The sequence below is a fragment of the Zosterops lateralis genome (genome assembly GCF_965231275.1).
Source record: "Zosterops lateralis genome assembly, chromosome: 19".
In the NCBI taxonomy this organism is placed as follows: domain Eukaryota; kingdom Metazoa; phylum Chordata; class Aves; order Passeriformes; family Zosteropidae; genus Zosterops; species Zosterops lateralis.
In genome coordinates this window covers 5,344,424-5,366,633 of record NC_139779.1, presented here as the reverse complement: position 1 = coordinate 5,366,633, position 22,210 = coordinate 5,344,424, and the positions used below count along the sequence as shown (strand labels likewise).

The window sequence follows — 22,210 nt, the reverse complement described above, 5'->3', positions numbered from 1 at the left end:
GGAAAAAGCAAAGCAGAAAATCATTAGATGACTCCAGCCCCTCGTGACAACATCAAAAGGGAAGAGTCGTAAATTTGGATCCCATTAAACGCCGGGGGGGAGCAGGAAAAGCCGTTTTGGGGTCGCAGCTGCAGGTTTGGGGTGGGCAGGGTTCAGTGGGGTTGATCCTCTTTGCAGGGATTTCCCCCCCTGATTCCCTGAGACCAGGGGGTCCAGGAGGGTTTGGGGTCTCCATTCCCAGTTTAGGGTGTGAATCCCTCACACATGGAGCCATTTCCATATTTCTGTTTTGCTGCCATCCCTTCCAAACGCCAGGGTCTGTCCCTGGGGATTTGCTCTCTTTGCCTCCTGCTAATTTGGGATAACTGATTGGATACACATTAAAGCCATTGAGGATTTTCTCCCCTGGGGCTTTCCCAGGGCATGTCTCACTGCTTTATGCCTTTGTTTAACTGGATAATAATTCCATTTATCATTGTGAACATGGAGGGGGTTTTTGTCTTTCAATTGTTTGAGGTTTTTTGCTTAATAATCCAAACTATTATCCTATTGTCCTAGACAAAAAAAAAAAAAAAAAAAAAAAAAAAAAAAAAAAAAAAAAAGGAGGAGGATTTGGAAGGAAATCTCTCATTCTCTTTATTTTCCAGGTGTGAAATAGGTCATGTTTTAAGGTTCATTGTCTGCTAAACTGCACGAAAAGCAAAAAATCTTGGCTGGGGCATCTCCACACCAAAACTTTCCTGTGCAGGGAATGGTGTTCCCAGGATTAGTGTGGTCTGTGCCTGGACAGAGCTTCTCGTGCCTCACATCTGCAAATTGTGCAGAACCCAGAAAGGGACGTTGCAATTGTGAAAGGTCTTCTGAAAGAACCACAAAAAAAAAAAAAAAAAAAACAAAAAAAAAACAAACAAACAAAAAAAAAACACCTAGACTTAATTTTTAATGGATTTAGGAAGGGCAGGGACTTTAAGATTTGCAGGATGGCACTTTTTTTTTTTTTTTTTTTTTTTTTAAGATTGATTGTGAGTGACAGAAATGTGGGAACTGTGTAATAACAGCAAAGAAAAATCCTGTTGCTTCCTGGCAGCCCCCAGACAATGGTTAATTGTTCTAATTTGGGTCAGTCCCCTGCTGTGCTCCAACAGGAATTCTTCACCGGGCTCTTTCATCATCAGCCTTGGCCTCTTTTCCACGGTGCAGCCCCGCAGGGCTCTGCCCATCCCCAGGGATTCATTTTTTAATTAAAACAAATTAATTTGCTGGAATATCTTTATCGCCTTTGCGTCCTCTGAGCTCTCTCTCTTTTGGAGCAGCACTGAAATGCAGTTTGGGGAGCCACATCTTGCCCCTGTGGTGATGCAGGGAGGGCAGGTAGTGACTGCAGGGTTATTTATCCACAGTGGATATAATATAATATAATATAATATAATATAATATAATATAATATAATATAATATAATATAATATAATATAATATATAATAGTATGCAATTATTACAATATTATTAAATATTATAACAATCAATACAATATTATTATTATATTGTATTATATTATGCAAAACATTATGTATTACATTATAATATTATTATAGATACATCATTATATATTTATAATAGTTATAATATTTATAATAGTTATATTCTAATTATTATATTATAGTCTATTATATATAATAATATATATTATTACATTATAATAATTATATATTATATAAATTATAAATAAATATATATAAATATTTATATTATATACATAATTATACATAATACATATTATATATTATATATAATTTATATAATTATATATATTATAATTTATAAATATAATTTATAAATTTTTGTAAATAAATATTATATATTTATATCTATATAATATATCTTTTATATATAGAATTATATAATATATATTATTCTATTATATTCTATTATATTCTAATAGTTATATTATAATTTTTCTATAATTAAATTATAGTATTTAATTTATAATATATTTTATAATTATCTTATATAATAATATAGACTAGACTGGAATATATAATTAATAAATATATTTATTACAATTAATAAATATTTTATAAATCCCATTCTTCTCTACTTATTATATTATAGTATTATTAATTTAATATATACACAGTTTTCATGTTAGGACTCAAATGTTAATTAATTCTTATCTATTTCTATTATCTATCTATTAATTCTTATCTTATTCTAGCACAGTCTCACGAGTTGTGAGTTCTGGCCAACAAGCCCTGCCATGCAGTTTTCCTCCCAGAGCTTGAAAACCAGAATTTAAAAAAAAATAAAAAAAATGCACATTCCCACCCCCTGCATGATGATCTTGTGTGACGCCTTCCCTGGGTGTTATTTCAGGAGCGTTTGCTGCTGCCATTGGGCTCTGCTGGTGAGAAAATGCAATTTTTTGTGCTTTTTTGTTGTCCTTTCCATGAAAAGGGCACCCAGGGTTTCCCAAAGCCCAGCACTGTGGGTTTCAGGCTCTGCAGGTTGAGGTTTCCCTGCCCTCTGACCACAAAAAAAATCAGATTTACGTTGACCTTCCACGAGTGCTGTGATGCAGACTGATGGGGACGTGGCAGAAAGAGCTTTTTGGCGTCAATTTTGATTTTGTGGGAAGAGCTTCACCCCTGGGAGCAGCAGGATCTGCCCGCAAGGGTTTGTGGCTTTTTATTTTTTTTTCCATCATTCCTGAGAGTGCTCCTGGTGCAGAGGGTTGGGTGGGGAGCAGGGATGTCATCCCAAGGGACATGGAGCATCCCGCAGGAATATTTGGCATCATCCCTCCTCCAGGCTAATCCACCCTCCTCATTCCCCAGCCAGCACAAGCTGGGCTGGGTTTTAAGCTGATTTTGAAGCTGATTCCCTTTCCAAACAAGCTCTTGGGCTCAGTCCCACCAGGGTGTGTGTCAGCTCGAATTATTTCCTGATAGACTTGGACCAGGAACAGGGAAAAGCTTTTGTTTGGAGCCCTTGGCACAGCACCAGCAAAGTCCCTTCTGTGAGTTCTGGGCCTGCTCTGGGGAGGAATTGCAGAGGTTTGGGTAAAAAACTGAAAAAAATGGGGGTTCTTGAACCACAGGGTTTGTGTCTCACCCCTGGGAATGAGATGAGCAGAAGGAAGGAGCCCATTAGGAGGGCTCTGAAATAGGAATTTTATTTGTCGCTGGGGTTTTTATCTACAGAGTTGTCGTGAGCAGGAATCATGTCCTGCTCTAAATCATATATTAAACCTCTTAAAATAGAAATATCCCAGGACCTGCAGGGCTTGGGAGCTGATCTTGTGAAGAAAGAAAGGGCTGCAAAGGGTCGGGATGGCCATGGAAGGATGAGCTGGATGTGGGAAAAGGATTAAAATATTCCTTGTCCTGCTCCTGCCTCTTTCCCTGGAGCCCTCAGAGTGCCAGGGCTGGGTTTGCAGAGCTGAACTCCTTTAGGCTGAATTATTCAGGAATTGGTTTGATGGGAAGTCCAGGCCTGAGCTTCCCTGGAGGTCTGGGAGCTGCTTGAGGGGAAAAAAACATTTCACTGGAGAGGCAAGATGGTCGTGGCGTGTCTGAGACAGCAAAAATTTGTTTTTTCTTTTTATTTTCTCGGCTTCTCCTCCACTTTCCTCTTGTGAATCATCTTGCTTTGCTGGGATAACGCTGGAGACAGCTCCAATTGTCTCTTCCAGGGTTATTTTGGAGGCAATTTGCAGCACAAAAGTGTCTTTTCCCCTCTCACGATTTTAGCACATTGTTCCCTTTTCAACACCATTTTTTTCCATGGAGGGCTCAGAGCTGGAAACCCCCAACTCATCCCTGAGGGTGGACTCTGCCCTTTCAGGGGCTGCTGCAATGCTTAAAAATTATATTTTTTTAAAAGGCAGATGAAATGAAAGCTGCTGGCAGCTCAATCTGGGTACAAATATATATATATATATATGTATATAAAAGGAGGTGTCAAAATCTGTGGTGTTTTCTTCTCATGTTGGGGCTGGTGCTTCCACCAGGCAGGAAGGTGTTGCTGCTGGCAGTGTTGCCTTCCCAAAATGTTTTGAGGCTCTAATTAAGGAGTTTTCCTGCTTTTCCAGGCTTTCCAGTGGGAAATATGATTTTTCTCAGTGTTAATTCCACAGGCTGAGCCTCTCAGGATTCATCCAGGCCCGGGACTGGTTCTTGCCACAGGGTGTGCAGTGGGAGAGGAGCTGAAAGATGAAATTTGGGGGATTGAAACTCTGATTTTGGGTGTTTTTTGGTGTTGAAAAGCAGAGGTTTAAATGTGCTCCTGTATAAACCCAGATCTGCTGGGAATCAGAGGCTCAGGTGGGAAGTGGCTCCTGGTTCTCAGGGTTTTCCACACCCTGTGTCCTGCTGGGATCCCTGAATCTGGAGTTTGCACCTCAAATCCCCTGGTGGAAATTTGAGTCAAAATCAAGAACATGCCATGTTTCTTCAGGTTTTTATTTCTCCTAATAATTAAATGTCATGAGATTTTCCCTTCCCAAAACTCTCCCAAGCTCTCAAAGCCTCTGGGAAGCAGAATGTGATAATAAATGGGTAATTTAACCAAATTTAATCAATCTACCAAATTTTAGTGCTGGGAGTTGTGGTGTCAAATGGTAACAGTGGAATAACAAAATGATGATGATGATGATGATGATGATGATGATGATGATGATGACGATGATGATGATATTCCTGCAGAATCTCAGCAATCAGAGAGGTTTTTTCCCCCTTTCTAGACAGTTTTGAGGGTGTTCCCTTGTTGTGGTTTGAAAGCAAAACGAGTGAGAGGCTCCAAGTCAGAAATATAATTTAATAAGAAAAAAAGGTAAAAAGGTAAAAATAAAATAAAATCAATGCAATAACACAAAGGACCACTGACAGAGTCAGAACACAGCCTGAGCAGGGTGGTGGGAGCAGTCCAGGTGAGGGGCTCTTCCTGAAGCAGTGATCCCACAGAAAGGTCTGGGAGCTCTGCTCCTCTGGGAATCCAGTGGGTAAGTGCCCTTGCACTGTCCCACATACCAGCTTATATCCAGGTGGGAATGCTTGGCTCCTCCCCCTGGGCGGAGCATCTCACAATGGGATGATGAGTGTGAAGTGGGTCCTTGATGGCCCATTAAACAGAGAGAGCTCCTGGAGGGAGTTCCCTGTGAGTCCTGGGCAAGGCATTGATGGGCCATGAGCAGAAGACACCCCAAAGGCCATTAGCAGAAAAGGCAGGGGGCTTGGGAAAACACTGCCTCACCTAGTTTAACAGTTCATGAAAATGATGATAGAATAAATACTTTGTGTACATCCTACAATGCAACCCAGGACATCCCTTGAGGCTTCCCAGCTCCAGCTGGAGCCACTCTGGGCTGGGAGCATCCCATGGGTTTGATGATGATGATGAGCCCTCAGCCCGTGTCCTCTCCGTGTTTTTGCAGGAAGGAGACTCCCTGGGAGCCATGGAGAAGCTCTGCAGGCAGCTCACCTACCACCTGAGCCCCCACTCGCAGTGGAGGCGCCAGGGCATCATGAAGAGGAAGCCACAGTCCTGGTGAGTCCCTGTAGGTCCCTGTCCCCAAGGTGGCCTTGCCACCTCCTCAGGGCCACCACACGGGGCTGGGGACAGTGGGAAGGGGGTTTTTCAATGATTTTTGGCTGACCGTTGCTCCCTGCAGTGACAGGAGGAACAAATCCACTGGGATGAAGGGAAGTACTCAAGTGTCCCAACCTCCCATCTTATCACAACCTCCAGAATCCTTCTTCCTCTCCAACCTCAACAGCATTTCCACTATTTCTTGTTCCTTCATGCTCTCCCAGAGGTGTTTTCCTCTATTTCCACCTTCCAGAGGTGTTTTCCTCTATTTCCACCTTCCTTTCCCTGTTGCAGAGCAGAGCAGCACTTCAGTGCCCGAGGAGGAGGAATGGTCTGGAAAACCTGAGCCATCCATCCTCCAAACGTCCCTTATCTCCCAAAGCGCTCCAAGAGCTCCTAATTAGCTGGTAATTAATGCCCAGGCTCGTGTCAGCAGGCACACCATGGCTTGCAGTTTACACAGAAGGAATTTTGTTGTTAAAAATAGGGAAAAAATAACCCAAATCCCCTCCTCATTCCCATCTGGTGTCATCCTGGACCCACAGAGCTGAGAAACCTGTGGATGAGGCTGATGGGAGTAGAAAGGGCTGCTTGTTTTCCTGATGTTGGGCATTATATATTTATTATTTTTGCTTAAGGAAGCGAGAAATAGAAGCGAAGCTGCAATCTGGGAGAGTCAGGATTTGTGTCCAGGTGCTGGCTCGTGGTGCCAGGGGAGTTTTGGTTGTAATGGAGCTGTAGTGGGAATTAATCCAATTAAAAAAAAAAATGGGATAGGTAAGGAGAGGGGAGGAATGTGGTCACAGGAGGAAAAAAGACACAAGGGGATGAAGGATTGACTGGCCAGGTAGGATTAGGGCACATCTCCCAGGGATCTGGCTCAGCATCCTTACAAAGTGCTGCCCTGGGAGACCAAAACGTGGAGAAATGTGTTTCATTAGCAGCGTTACCCACTTTTTTGGTGGTTTTTAAGGAGTATTGATGGCTAGAATTTGCAGTTTGCAATAAAGCAGCGGGAACTGGGGGAGTGTTTGAGCTCCCGGGCTGTGTCCCAGGAGCTGGAATGACCCAGCAGCTCATTACCCACATTAATTAGGGTAGGAAATGCTCACCCCTTATCACCCCACCGGGACATTGTTCCAGTCACATTGATACTGCACCGTGGAGCTCTTTACAGCCCCAAAAACACACGAAACCCTTCAAAATTAAAATATTTCGAGCCCTGCTTTGTGCCCCTCTGTCTTTAATTACCAATTCCTGTCGTTAATCCCCAGCCTGGGATGAGCAGGGCTTTATCTGCAGCCTTTCCTTGGGGCAGCCTGAGGTTTCCCAGGGCTTTAGGAGCAAGGAGGAGGTTTTGGGATGAGGTTTTGGCTGTCAGAAGTGACAGAAGTGACCTCAGAGCTGCCAAGGTGGGACACTGGCTGCTGGGCTTTGCAGGGTGGGATTTTCCTGGATTTCTGGTTTAGATGCTCTTTTAGGAGGTGGTTCTGAGTTGAACCTTTTGCTGGAAGGTGAAGTCAGTCTTTTTCCAAAGTCTAAATGCCATAAAAGAGGGATTTTATTGGGAGCATCCTGCTCCAGGCTGGGGTTCCCAAGTCCCCTGTTCTGCTCCAAAGGGAATCCTGAGCTCCCATTCCCAGGTTTTGGCATTGCCCTGACCCAGCCCTACTGCCAGGAACTCTCCAATATCACGGATCCACCTTTCTGTGTGTGTGTGTGTGAAAGGGAAAATCGCTTTCCTTCATCCCACACCCACCGTATCCATGGCAGGGGAGAATGGGGAGCAGAGCAGTGGGAGGAAGAAGAGGATGGGAACAAAGGATGGAGCTGATATTTTGGCCAGGCAGAGGAGGAGGAGGAGGATGGAGACAGGGGATGGGGCTGATTTTTTGGCCAGGCAGAGGAGGAGGATGGGGACAGAGGATGGGGCTGATTTTTTGGGCAGGCAGAGGGGAAGGTTGTGCTTCCCAATCCCAGCTCCTCCCAGGCTGGGTGTGCTCCTCAAATCCAGGCAGATATTCCCAGCCCTGGCACAGCAGCACCCAAACCTCTGCCAAATGACCTTTTTTTTTTTGGCACATTATAAATCTGTCTGGCTCTCCCTCGCTGTCTCCACGCCTCCCTGGGAATACATCAAAACATCCAGGGATGAAAATCGGGGAAAAGCCAAGAGCAGCAGGATGAAGCCAGCCTGTTAAAATCATTTCCCTGCACCTGGCTCTGCCTGGGGGACAGGATTCCAGCCCACGGCTGGACCAGCGAGGGTGGAATCCTGGAATTTCCCTGCTCCTGGAACCTCCCTGCTCCTGCTGCTGCCAAGCTCCTGTCAGCATCACAAAGGGAAAATCGGGAATCGAAGCTGTGGAGCAGGGGCTGGGAGGGAGGAGGTGTTTCCCAGGGGGAACCATCCCCTGGGGATATCCTCTGCCTTTCCCTGGTAGTGGTAGGAATGCAGCAGGGAGGATGAGGGCAGCAGGCACCAGCTGAAGGAATATCAAATATTCACGTTGTAACTCCAGATTCACATCAGATAAACCTTTTTTTTTTTTTTTTTTTCTTTTTTTCTTTTCTTTCCCCACTATTTTCCGCAATTCCCATCTATGACCCTGGAAGTAACGAGGAAGAATTTAGGGTGAAGCCAGTTTAAATGGAATTAAATTAAAATTCCAGTTTAAATGGGGTCAATCTGGACCTAAATTTGTGGATTTTTTGACGTGATAAGCAGAGAAACCCCCAAATGTCCACATCAGGGTGACTTTCTAACCCCATTTCATGTTTTACAACTCCCAGGCCTCTCCTGTGCAAATCTCCCAGTGCTGGCACCTGGAAAGAGCCAGGAGTTGATCCTTTTTTCACTTTTCCTGGGATTTCCAGCTGGTTCTCCTGAGCTCCAACCTGTTCTTTTCTTTGCCACTTGTCCTTTCTGCTGGTGACATCTGCGACTCAGCCTGAACTCCTTCCACCCTCTGATGTGAAATCAATAGAAATCACCTTGAAAATAGCAGGAAAATTAATATTTTGGGACATCTTTTGGAAATGTGGAAGCTCCATGAGGCTGTGGCAGGTTTAACCCCTGGTTACCTGAGGGTTGGATGTTCTCCATGGCATTTGGCATCCAACAGGTGCAGAGACCTGTTAGAACAGAAGGTGTTTGGATTTAGTGGTGAATTTACAGGGTTGAGCAGCTTTATTTTGATGGCAGGAATGATCTTTTAGCATCCCACTCCTGATTTCATCAGGGGCACAAAACATTTTCTGTCCTGCAGGAATGCTGGGCTTTCATGTTGGCAGTGCCTGCTTGCCTTGCTTTACAAAGGGAAAAAAATAAATCATTTAAAAGTGAGTTTTTCATGGTGGTGGGAGAAGCCCTTTGGAGAACAGAAAGGGAATGTTTGTGGCTGGAAATCCTCCTCTGCTGTGGCAGCTGGTGGGCGAGCGAGAGGAGCTGGAGCTCCTGCAACAAACGGTTCCTTCAGAGCATCCAGCACAAATCCAGGCAGGGGGAGGAGGCTGGAGCAGGACTGTGCTGGGTCTCCTGGTCATTAAAATCCCATTTCTCTGTGTGTGTGTGTGTGTGCTGCAGGAGGGCCGGGAATGTGGGAGCTGGAGCCTTTGGGATGTGTGAGTGGGCGATCCCTCCTCCCCCAGTCCATGGGATTGTCATTCCATGGACATTCCACGGCTGTCCCAGGGAGCAGAGAGGACAGAGGATGCCACAAAATGCTCAGAACTCAGTGATCTGGGGTGGTGGGGTAGTTTCCCACCTTTTGCAGTGGAAAACAGGCGATTCCCAAACCTCTCTGCTCTTCCCTGAGGCTCTGGGGGTGGAGAAAAGCAAAGCTCTGGTGGTTTTTCAGGTTGGGAAGCTCAGCCCTAGAGGTGGGTCCTGCATCCCTCAGGAGGAGCTGGGTGAGGGTCAGAGCTGCTCCTGGCCAGGGTGGAGCTGTTGAATTTTGCTGGGCCACATCACACAGCCGAGGGCTGAACTTTGTGTGGTCACTGAGTGCAGGAATCCCCATCCTCAGGAGATCCTTTCCTGCTCTGGTGCCTCAGTTCATTCCCAGCACGGGCACTGAATTCCAGCTCCTGCCTGCCCTTCCCTGGTGGTTGTTTAAAGAGCTGTCCCCTCTCTGTGTTCCTGCAGCACAGAAAGGTTTGTCCTTAATTACTCTGTTATTCCTGTTAATTGTCAGGGGCCACATCTGAGCATGTCCTACCCTACTTTTGTGATTGAGAGCTGGAAATTCAGATTTCATCTCTTCACTCCTGAAATTCAGCATTTAAATCCCAGCCTGGCCAAGGCAGATGAGGCTTTTCTCTGGAAATATTGAATGGCCACCAAAAACGTCCTGCAAGGTGTCTGATGTGTGGCTGTCACTTGTCACCAGCTTGGTGACATTAAACTGGCTGTGCTGGAGGGAGCTGTTTGGGAAATTCCTCTGGATAACTGGGAATGGGGAGGGTTAACCACAGGCACTGAGTAATCCTCTCTAATAAATGTCTTAATGTGACACAGAAACGAGCAAAGATTTTTGGGAGAGAGAGTGGAAAACCTTTGTTTTGGTGGGGTTCACAGAGGGCTCTGTGAGCTTTATAAATTGGGGATATTTTGGAAGAAGTGTTTGGGAATTTGTGGCGTTGAAGAGCAGGAGGGGGCTGGTCCCAGCAGGGCTGTGGGATTTGGTTCTTCCCCACGCAGCAAATGAGGAGCTTTGATGGGGTTCAGGGCACACAGAGAGGGGGGAAAAAAAGGAAATTTTTGAGGTACCACTAAGGAGTTGGGAGAAATAATTGGATGTAAAATTAATGTCCTTTTTATCACCTCTGTCCTCCTCACCTCGCTCTCCTCCATGGCCATGGGGCATTTCCTCCATCTGCCAGTCTGGGACTCTTTGGACTTTTTATAGCTACTCAAGATGTGACTTTTCTCTTTCTCTTACGGCTGGGCTGGGAACAAACCCTGATTTGCCCTGTCAGTTGTTCTGTTCCCAGTTCTCCTCCACACGAAGCTGCTCTGGGCTGCTGCCCCTTCAGTTTATTCCCTTTGGCACATGCCTGGCTGCAGGGACAGCCCCTGCTGTGCTTGTGCCCTCTGATGGCCTGGGTGACTTCCAAACTGCTCCTCTGCTTGGTGGAAAATCCATTTTCCAGGATATCTGAACAGGGATGGTCCTTTGCCTGTGCCAGGCTGGAATTTGGGAGATATTTTATTTTATTTTATTTTATTTTATTTTATTTTATTTTATTTTATGTTATTTTATTTTATTTTATTTTTTGTGGAACCTCAATGCATGTGTTTGGGTGGGATGGGCAGGTTAAACCTGGAGTTAAATGTGCCCAAGCTGCTTCCCAGAAAAAGGGGAAATTCCAACCTTCTGAAGCTGGGATGCAGCTCCCTGGAGCTCCCTGGAGCTCCCTGTTATGTAGAAATTGCAGTGAATCTCTTCTACAAAAATGCTGTTTAATGTGTGAACATCCCCTCTGGCAGCCCCAGGGCTTTGTGACCTTGCAAAAATCGTGGTGAAATGTTTTGTCCTGCTGGGAATGGAGTGTGATGTTGGAGGGGAGAGGAGGAACAGACCAGAAACCATCCAGAACAGGCTGAGTGGGAAGAAGGGAAGGATTTCATCCAGCTGGAGGTCTTGAATGAGAGAGGAATTTAAAAAAAAAAAAAAAAAAAAAAAAAAAAGCTGTGTCATTTTAAAGTCGATAATGTACAGCACTAAGAGGCTTTGGTGTTAAATAATTCTCTTTTCAGGCTAGTGGGGTATAAATTCAGGATGTCAGGCAGGGAAGGATGGACCTGACAGTGCACAGGGGTGTCCTGAGCTGCTCCCAGCAGGAGTGTGTCAATGTTACAGCAAAATGAAGGCTGAAAACAAGCCCAAGGAATTCTTTTTCCACCCAGTTCTCCCTGCTGGATGATGCTGGGGGGCCCAAAAGCAGAGAGAATTCAGGACAGGCCATGGAACAGCCCAGTTCAGGCTCCAGAGGCTTGGAAGGAAAATGCTGTGATGCTTCTGGTTGAATTTGAAGAGTCAGAGACCTTTGAAAAGGGGCTAAACTGTGAACAGATGAAATGCCTGGTGTGGGGGGAAAGGGAATGCTGCAAATCCGGGGGAGTAAAGATTTGTGAGGGCTGTGGTTGAGGAATAATCCTACAATGTGGGGCTCGTGGCAATTAGAGGAACTGCCCCCATGGTGGGGTCATTAAGGCTGCAAAAACCTTCTGAGATCCACCACTAAGCCAAGAACACATCTCCACATCCTTTAAATGCCTCCAGGTACCCCTGAAATAACTCCAGGGAGATAGTATTGATGATATCCTGGGAAAATCTGATTTTTGCTGTGCCTGTTGGAGTGGGAGCTGTGGGAGCCCTGGAAACACTGAGCAAACCACAGCAGGCAGGTGCTGAGATCACTCCTTGCCACTGAGAGCAGGTTTGGGGTGGGAATGAATTCTTTTTCCAGAGAGGTTACCCCTGCCCATGGAGAGCCAGCATTAACCAGGATTTGCATTTGAAGCTGCTGGAGCTGAACTGTAAATAATTCATGTGAAATGCCACCCGGGGTGTTGGTACAGGCCTGGCACATCCAAGGGACCTCAGGTTTTCCACTGGCTCGAGGTGTAAAATGAGCCCTGGCCCTGCTCCTTGTCTGGGCTGCCCCAGAACTGAAAACAACTGACCCCAACTCAAAGCACCATTCCCCCCACACTGCTGAATATCCACCCTGACAAAGGCTCCAATTGCTTCTTGCTGCTCCTGCCAGCCAGAAATGCTGGGAAATAAAGCAGGAACAACCTGAGGCCGGGGTGAGATGATTCAGAGCAGCAGAACATCCCTCCCCACTGACTTTTCACACTTTTGCTGCAGCCTTATGAACTTGGGGTTTTTAAGGCAGTACCCGGGATTTAAAAACCTCCTTTTCAAGGCACCCTCATCCTCCTCTTCCCTGTCTCCTCCTGCAGCTGAATCAAGGAATCCTCAGAGGGAACATCACTCCCCTCCCACCTCCTTGAATTTGGGGGGCTTTTCCCTCCTTAAATGTATTTTTTGGTCCAGTGTTTAATTAGAAAAAGGCCTTTGGTGGTGAAAAGTGTGGGGTTTTTAATTTAGGTGGGTTTTTTTGGTAATAATGACTCCTCTGCTTGTGGGCAGAGTGGAAATGAGATTTTGCACGGACACATGGCAGGGATTATTTAAATCCATCCCGGGAACCGACCGGCAGAAATTGTTATTAAACGAGAGAATCAGCTGGGAAAATAACTCATCTCCCCAGCCTGGAAGTCGTCCAGACAGTCCGTGATGATTTTTCTTGTTTCAAACACACACTGACTCTTTTTTTTTGGGTGGTGAGGGGCAATTTTGAGTCCTGGATGTGGCTCCATGGAGGAAAGGCATCACTCCCCATTAAATCCCCAGCCAGCCCAGCCTGGCTGTCACCCTGGGCTATATTTCCCAATTAAGACAATCAATCCGGATGATGAAGCTTTGATAGGCACATTTTACATTTATTTTATTTCCCCAGCCCTTTCAGGCGGTGAATGGAGGTATTTAAGTGAGCTCATCCATCACTTTAACCCGGCGCTGAATTCCCACCTCCCACTGCTGCTGCTGCTGCTGCCACTCTCTTTGAATGGGAATAAAAATAACGCTTTAAAATAACAAATGGGGGTTGTGTCACCGCCAGGGATTCCTGTCTGTGTCCCCTGAGTGTCTCCATGGGTGGCACAAACTGGGCTCAGCCCCTTCCACTCCTACCCTTCATCCTCACACACCCCTTGGCTCTTGGGAGATGGGATGGAGGAAAAAAAAATTAAAAAATTAAAAAACCCTCTGGAGCATCTGAAGCACAGAAGGTTCTTTTGCATCTCAAAAGGGGTTTTTCTTTTTGGCACCTCCAGGAAAAGGTCCAAAGCTCCTGGACACGCTGAAGTTTTTTCCAGCCGGTGTTTTGACACATCAGCCCCAAGGCTGATCCCTTTTGTCCAGTCCAGGGTGTCAATATGTCCTTCCAGGTGTTTTATTCCCTCTTATCCAGGATTAGCGCCAGAATGGGGAGCTGGAGGTGTTTTTTTTGGGGGGGGGTGAATCCACCCGGGTGTGCTCTGGGGAATGAGGATTATTCCTGGCAGAAATTCCCATCTGGAGCCAGTCCTTATCCTGCATTCCCTGTTTTAATCAGCTGCTGGGCCCTCCAAAGATGATGAGCTGGAGACTTGGGGGGCAAAAAATATATAAAATCAATGTGTGTTTTGACATAATATGGGCAAATCTGGAAGATTTGTTGTCGGGCTGATCTTCCCAGCGCTGTTCCTTGAGCAGGAGCACAGTGACACAAACTCCCATCACTGGGTGGGGGGTGCAGAGAGCAGAGAAAAAAAGGCAAAATATTCGCCTTTGGAGGGCCTGTGTTGGAGCAGAGAAGCCAAACAGGCAGCCAGGGAAAATCCAGGGAAGGTTTTTTGTGGTTTTCCTGCTGGTCCAGCAGAATTTGCCGTGCTGTGGGGCCTGGGGGAGCTGCTCAGAGCTCAGGATCACATTCCCACTCTGTTGTGCTCCACCTCTGCTCCCTGCTCTGTTTCCATCTTTGGGGGGAGCTGGAGGCTGAAATCCCCCTCTGATCAGCAGGGAAATAACCTGCCAAAAGCAGCCAAGTGCTGCGGGAAAAGGGGAGTTTGCTTTGCTGCTCCTCCTTGCCTGGATTTTTCCCTTTGTTTGGCTTTGCAGGAATAGCTGCAGCCTCTTCTTGCTGCCCCTGGGCTCAGGGAAAGGCATCTTAAAATGAAAAAAACTGCACCAAAAACCCCGTGCCCAGCAGGAAAAGCAACTCACAGGGTGCCAAAATTTCAGTTTCAACCTCTGATGCAGTTATAGAGGAGAGAGGCATTGGGAAATCCTCTCAAAGCCACCCCAAAAAATTCCTTTTTCTTCTGAAGCCAGAGTGAGTCGGGTTGTATCCTGTTATTCCTCACTGGGGGGGAGCTCAGGGGACAATGGTGACTCTGTTCTGCTGGGCTGAGGGGGGACCCAGTATTTGGTGCTAATGTGAAGCAGATGCATCCCAGGGTTGGAATTTCCAGCACCAGGGCAGGGAGGGATGAAGGAGCAACCCCACACTGCTCAGGGCTCCTGATCCCAGCCATCCCAATCCCATCTGCCGTGGTTTGAAAGCAAAACGAGTGAGAGGCTCCAAGTCAGAAATACAATTTAATAACGAGAAAGGTAAAAAGGTAAAATAAAATAAAATGAATGCAATAACACAAAGGAGCACTGACAGAGTCAGAACACACCCTGAGCAGGGTGGGGGGAGCAGTCCAGGTGAGGGGCTCTTCCTGAAGCAGTGATCCCACAGAAAGGTCTGGGAGCTCTGCTCCTCTGGGAATCCAGTGGGTCAGGGCTGCTTGTCCTGTCCCAAATCCCAGATTCTCTCCAGGTGGGAATGCTTGGCTCCTCCCCCTGGGCATTGGGAGCATCTCCCAATGGGATGAGGAGTCGTGCAGTGGCTCCTTGATGGCCCATTAAACAGAGAGAGCTCCTGGAGGGAGTTCCCTGTGAGTCCTGGGCAAGGCATTGATGGGCCATGAGCAGAAGAGCCCAAAGGAGGGGCCTGGGAAAACACTGCCCCACCTGGTTCCAACAGCTCATGAAGATGGTGATGGAATAAATACTTTGTGTACATCCTACACTGCAACCCAGGACACCATCCCAACCCCTGGGAGCACCGTGGGGCCCTGCAGGGAAGCAGGATGGCCAGAGGAGCAGGGTTTGCTTGGCCTTGGTGTGTTAGAAACCAGGCCAAACAAAGCTGGTTTTGGCTCTGTAGATGTGCAAATTCTGATTAAAAACTGGCCAGACCTCCAGGTGAGAGGCTCTTGGCTGCCTCACTGTGTCCATCTCCTCACCCTTTGGCTGAGACCTTCTGGCTGTGCAGCTCCTCCAGCACAAATCCCTGGATGTTCTTTGGGATGTTCTGTGCCCTGGGGTGGTTTCCTGACCCCCAGGTTGTGGTTGGAGGCCACCAGTCCCACCTGGAACATCCCAGATCCATCCCAGGGGTCCCTGTCCACCCCAGACCAGCTGTGCCCAGGGCCAGGAGCTGAATTTTTCCCTTGGATCCATCCCTGAGCGTGGTAGGATCCGTGCTGGGCTTCCCTTTGGGCACCAGAGTGTTGGGATTTTGGTGGGAAGGGCAGGATTTGGCTTGGAATAGGGACCTGTGAAGGATTAGCAGGGGGAAAAGGGGAAAAATAGGGGATGATGGCATCTCCTGGCTCTGGAAAAACATCCCTTCCCAAGGAGGGAGAGGGACAGGCAGGGCCCTGGGAGCCGGGCTGGCGCTGCCTCTGTGCTCTGGCTCTCATCAGAGCAAGGGGGACCTCAGCTGCCTAAACTCTTCCAAATGTGATCTGTGCTCCAATAAAATAAACATTTTAGGGAAAGCCAAGCCCCAGGCACACATTTTGGCAGCTGATCACTCCCTAATTGCAGGAAGAGCAGTTGGGAGAGGGTTTCTTGGAGTTTTTTGGTGTTTTTTTTTAATTTCTTTGGGTTGGTTTCTGATGAGAAAACTGGGCTGGAGGATCAGAGTTGAAACTTCTCTCCACCCCCCAAAAAATCCTGGGTTTTTTTTTCCCTTTGTATGAATGGAATTTAACTCGTTTCAAGGAACAGGAAACACAAACAGCTTCTCCTAAGTGTGAACCTCAAACCCTCAGCGAGGGCCTGGATGACACAGGGACTTCTCCACAAATTATTCCTGGATTTTTTTTGTTGTTGTTTGACAACACCAGGGGCAGATTTGAGGGCTGGGAGAGGATTTTGGGGGGCAGAGGTGAATTGGGGCTGTTGCCTGGGTGTTTCCCCCAGCCCAAAACTCCTCAGGCTCTGGAATGGGATGGAGATAATTAACACCAGCCCCGGTAATTAACACCAGCCCCCATAATTAACACCAGCCCCGATTTCCGTCCCCAAATAGACCCGACGTGGCAAAGCTTAATTTGTGGTGAGAGGACAGAGCAGGAGCAGCCACACTCTCCCCTCACTTTTGGGGTCACATCCAGCCTGGAAATGGGGTCATTCCTTCCAAAAATCAAACCAAGCAGCAGCAAACCCAGAGGGAGAGGCTGGAATTAGGGATTTTAGGGAAACCTCCATCCTGCTTTTCCAGAGAAGTGCTGGAGTCCTGGCCAGCACTGCTGTTCTCCATCCCATCCCTCTCCGTTTGCTTTTTCCTCCTCTTCTTTCACTTATTTTAAACACATTGGCAGCCAGTCGTGTGCTTTTATGAGCAAATGATCAGGAATTTCTTTTCCTGTGGCCTCTTTGGACACTGAGGGCTGCAAATGGATTTAAAGTTCCTTTTCCTACCCAGCCCAGCTTCTTCTCTCCCTGGTGGGGAATTGCTCATGTAAATCCAAACATTTTGGGTATTTTCGTATCGACCCAATCATAAAAGTCCCTTTCCAAGAGTCTTTCCAGCCTTTTTTTTCCCCCTCCTGTTTTAGAATTTGAAGGAAATGCTGTTTGTTTTATGGCAAACTCTCATTTATTGTAACACAAATCCTTATTTCGGGCCAATTCTCTTCCAAGGAGCCATTTTCAGAAGCAACGAGTCCAACATGTTGTTTTCCTTTGAATTCCTGATTGATTTTCTTTGGGCATTTGTGCAAATTGCCTCTCCTGCAAAATCCAGGGTTCTATCAGCTGCAGCTCCTTATTCTGCTGGAGTAGAGTTTGTTGGAAAAATTCCAGCAGTTTTCTGTATAAAAACAGAGGTTTGGGAGCAAATTGTGTCGTTTGGGAGGATGATATAAATACATTTTATTTTGGGGAGGGTGGGATAGGAAAGTGGAGCTCTCCAACAGCAGGAGATATACTTTTTTTTCTTTTCTTTTTTTTTTTTTTTTTTTTTTCACTAAATTAAATAGAGTTATCATTACTGCAAAGCTTTTTGATGGCTCCCAAGTGCTTATTTTTAGCATTTTGTTTAGCAGGAAATTAAAAACAAGTTGTGGGTGAGGGGAATGATGGTTCTGAAACAGAGCGAGAACCTTTCCCTCCCCTCCCCATCCCAATCCAGGCTCCTGGAGCTGGAGCTGGATGCAAAGGAGCTGCTTAATTGTCCCTGCTGGAGATATTGATCAGCTGGGGATGGCAGAAATCCATTTTCTGAGCAGCTCGTGGCTTTTAAAGGTTTAATTGGGTCCCTTTGCTGGATGGCACAGGGGACACTGAGGGGCACAGGGGGGCTGGGGGGTGCAGGGGACAGTGGGACAGGGAGGACAGTGGGATAAGAGGGGGGGCAGTGGGATAAGGGTGGGGACAGTGGGACAAGGAGGGGGGACAGTGAGATGAGGGTGGGGACAGTGGGGTGAGGGGGGATAATGGGATGAAAGGGGGGGGATAATGGGATGGGGGGTACAGTGGGATGAGATGGGGTGGCATTTCCATGGGATCATCCAAGAAACCAGGCTGAGAATGGTCAGGGAGTCCAGACATGGGCCCAGCACTGGGGTGACATTGCTCTAGGGTGACATAGTGAGGTGACATTGCTCTGGGGGATGTCACTGCTCTGGGGGATGTCACTGCTCTGTGGGGTGACATTGCTGTGTGGGGTGACCCTGTTCTGTGTGGTGACACTGCTCTAGGGTGACACACTCTGTGAGGTGACACTGCTCTGTGGGACACTGATTGTGAGGCTCAGAACTGCACCCCTGGGCAGCACAGAGTCTGGAAAACATGAAAGATAAAACTGAAGGCGTCATTGCCAGTTCTGCTGCAGCTCAGAATTCCCTTTTCCCACCAAACACCCCCAGCTTCTGCCTGGGATGGAGCTGGGGCAGGCCTGGCTGGGTGTGGAGCCAAGGGAAACACAGGGATTTGAGGATTTGGGAATTTAGGGAGCTGTGAGAGCACTGAGCTGTTCCTGGAGCAGCACAGGAGGTCACTGTGGGGATCCTGCTGCCAGAGGAAAATTCAGGGACCATTTCAGCATTCCCTCCAGGTTTGCTCTTAAAAATTCCTCTGCTGAATCCAAGGAACAGTTCAAGAGTTTGGGGATTTTCTTTAGGAGATGCTGTTTAGGGTTGTTATTCCCAGCAGCCACAATTATTTTATAATAATTATAAGCAGCCATAATAAAGTTAATTTTGATGTCACATTTCAGGCCCAGGATGAGGAGCTGCAGGCTGAGCAACCTGCCCTTCCTGCCCTCCAAACCCCAACCCTTTGCAGCAGGACCAGGCTGGGATTTGGGCAGCAGGGACATGATGTTGCAGCAGGGATGGCGGGAGTTTATGGCGTGAAAAGTGCAAACCTTGGCAAAACTGGGAAGGCTCTTGGAACAAAAAGCACAATAATTAATCCCCACTGGTGCTTTCCTAACAGCAAAGACTTAGGAGTTTTTTAATGAATTTATTGGTAAGCTCAAAAGAGGCTTTAAAGTTCTGTATTTTTGATATTTATGTGTTTTTAAAATCCTCTTTACCCTGAGAATCTCTGAGGAGAGTCTTCCCAAGCTGTGGGGAACAGGGGGTTTAAACTGTGCAGTTTATAAAGCTCCAAACCTTGGTGACCACAGAGCTGGAGCAGCTCAGGAGCAATCACAGCAGTGCCCACACTGGCTCTGTGTAAAATCCAGTAAAAAAATGAGAATGAGCCCAAAGGAGGAATTTCCTGCCTCTAAATTTTGGAGAATTTGGCAACTCCAATTCTGGTCACTCCGTTTGGGTGAATTGCAGAATTTTTTTTTTTATTTTTTTTTTTTAATCTTACCATGACTTTGGATGTTGTCAGCCACAGCAGTGCCCTTTCCACTTGGGACCTCCCACAAAGTCCTTGATCCCAGGGAAATCCCATGGCTGGAGGTTAATTTGAGCTCCTTTTATCCCCTGAGGATTCAGCCTTTCAGCATCAGGAGGTGTCCTCAGATCCTGCATTTAGAAGGATGAAAAAAGAGCATTTCATTTTCATCTTCTCTGATTTATTCATTCTTATTATATGGAAATATATATATAATATTATATATATATATAATACGGGATATTCAATATACAATATATTATTGTCTAAGTCACATTCCCTCTTTCAGCTAAATAATTATATTTCTTTGTCTTGATTCCTCCTCTGAGGGTGGGGATTCCCAACCCTTTATTCAAAATTATCACTGAATTTGCAGCATTTGTTTGCATTCCTGCCTTCCCCAGTTCTCTATTCCAGTGTTTGACTGCCATCATTTGGAGCAGGGATTTTAAAAAAGCACTTTAATAATGATCCTTGCTACCACCATTATTTCAGGACAAATTTTTCATCTCCGGATTTTACTTTTTTTTGTTGGGTTGGGGATTTTTTTGGGGGTGACTCGTTACATCCAATAACGTTTCACTGACATTTTGGTAAATAGTTTTCTCACCAGGTGTCTCTGTAAATTCCTTGCTGTGATTCCTCACTCTCTGGGGCTGCCTCTTCATCTTCCCTGAGCTGTTCCTTTGCCCTGCAAGGAATTGGGCTGAACATCCCAATTTTCCTTCAGAGCATGACACAAGTCACGATTTGTGAGCAGTGCCATGAATTTAAACCAAGAGGAAACCCCTTTCTTTTAATTCCCTTTGATCTAAACATCAATATTGCTGCTTATGACAGCGTTTTCTGATCTGATTCCATGGGAGAGAGCTTTTAGCTCAGCGTGAGCGTGGTGGATAAATCAGCATCCTGCCAATGTCTGAGCTTAGTGAAGGGCTCTATTCCCAATCCTGGTGTTACATTGGGCAAAACCCCAGCTGGGGAGAAAAAAAAAAAATCAGTGTTTTCCCTATGGAACAGCCTTGTAAAATGTGAGGATGAAACCAAGTGGGTGTAACTGATCCCCCACTAAAGCCCAGAGGGATTTGTTTAATGGTTGTGATTTTCCTCCTGGGATTTGGGGCCGTTCTGTGGCCAACTTTTTCTGGCAGGGCTGGGAGCTGTTCCAGCTGTTTGTTAACACAAATATCCCCCTGATTTCCACGAGCTGCTGGCTCAGAACGGCCAGGGGAGGGTTTGGATGAAATCCTGTGTGGGGTTTGTTTGCTCAGTTCCCCAGGGACAGGAGGGCAAAGCCTCCCCCAGAACCAGCCCAGGGCTGCTCTGACCCAGGGGATTCAGGAGATTTATTTATTTTTTTTTTTTTCTCCTCAGCAGGGTGAAAAGGCAGTTTGTACAAGAGAATCAATCTGTTCCAGTGGGTATCAGTTAAATCCCTCTGGGGTTTTTTATCTTCTGTTCTTCTGTTAGAGGCAGGATTAAATGCTCAAGAGATGGTGTTCATGCTCAGACTCAGATGTTTATTAATTTTTACCTACAGTACAGTCTCACAAGCTGTGAGTTTTAGCTAACAAAGTAGGAAATGGCTCTGTCTCTATCTCTTTACAAGGTCTTTTAAGCACAAACTGTCCAATTATGAGATGACACCTAAATTATTTTTTACTTTTAACCCAATAACCAACCACCCATGGCCCACAATGCGGATCTTTCTATCTAATTACAAGATACCACCCAAACCCATGAAGAAGAAGAAGAAGAAGAAGAAAAGGGCTAAGCTGATATATAAATCTTCCATCTTGCTTTATATATATATTACTGCATTCTAAAACCTTAAACTCCAAGTTTTCCACCCTGTGATATTACACAGTTTGTTGCTCGAGGACACAAAATGAAGGACATCCACAGAGTCAGTTGTCAGGGCAAAAACAGAGAGCAGTTTATTTTTTTTACATGAGCTCATATAGATTTTGGACAATGATCATGGGTTGGAGGATGAGGCTGCCACCTCTCCAACTACACTGGTCAAACTAGAAGTCCATCAGTTGTCCTTCCTCCACAGAGGAATGTAACATCACTTTGTTTTCACGAGGATTCGTGAGAAATTCTACTACAAAAACGTAAACATCAGAAGGCTGAAAAAGATCAGGGCAACAAAAGTTCTATTTAAATTACACACCCACAATCCCAGTGCTATCAGTCGATTTTGGAAGCCTTTTCCAAGACCTCAGGTCAAATATTCCAGGGCCTCAGGTCAAATGTTCCAAGGTCTCAGGTCAAATGTAGTGTTTTCTTGGGGGACAGTGCAGAAAGCCTGAAGTTTTCAGTGCCTCCATGTCGCCCTGAATTTTCTTGCTTTTGAGTCTTTGAATCTTTGCACTGAAGATTCTCACGCAGCTTCGAGAAAACAAAGAATATTTTTAGAACTTATCTGGGTGTTTATATATTTGTCCTCTGGGAGGAGAAATACAACTGATGGTGTGTCGGCGATTGATGGAGAGACGGGAAGGCTGATTCATGATCAGAATTTGATTTTACTCAGGTTCTCCAAGAACTTATATACCATTTCAGTAAGGTTAATAATTTCTGCCACAATAATTAGGTTAAAAGATCATACAAGCAACTCGTGCATTTTACATTTTCATCATAGCGGGTTGATTGAATCTTCTCCTTTAAGCAGGTTTTTAATCCCATCTTCTCATAAGCTCAAAGTTCTGTTTGTCCTCGCCAGGGCATCCTAGTCACCAGACTAGATGTGATAATTAAGTTTGTCTCACTCTCATAAATTCCCACAATGGTGATGTTCACCAGCGAGGTCGG

At 46.1% G+C, this 22,210-nt stretch overlaps 1 protein-coding gene across 1 annotated transcript in view; it reads left to right on the top strand.

Annotated features, from left to right (window-relative positions):
• LRRC75A (leucine rich repeat containing 75A) overlaps positions 1-22,210 on the top strand; it is a gene marked incomplete at its 5' end in the record, with an annotated part of 62,398 nt that overhangs the window by 37,004 nt on the left and 3,184 nt on the right. Inside the window, one exon of the mRNA XM_083875157.1 lies at positions 5,431-5,543. Within this exon, the coding sequence (XP_083731283.1) occupies positions 5,431-5,543 (113 nt within the window). The remainder of the gene's footprint in view (positions 1-5,430; positions 5,544-22,210) is intronic.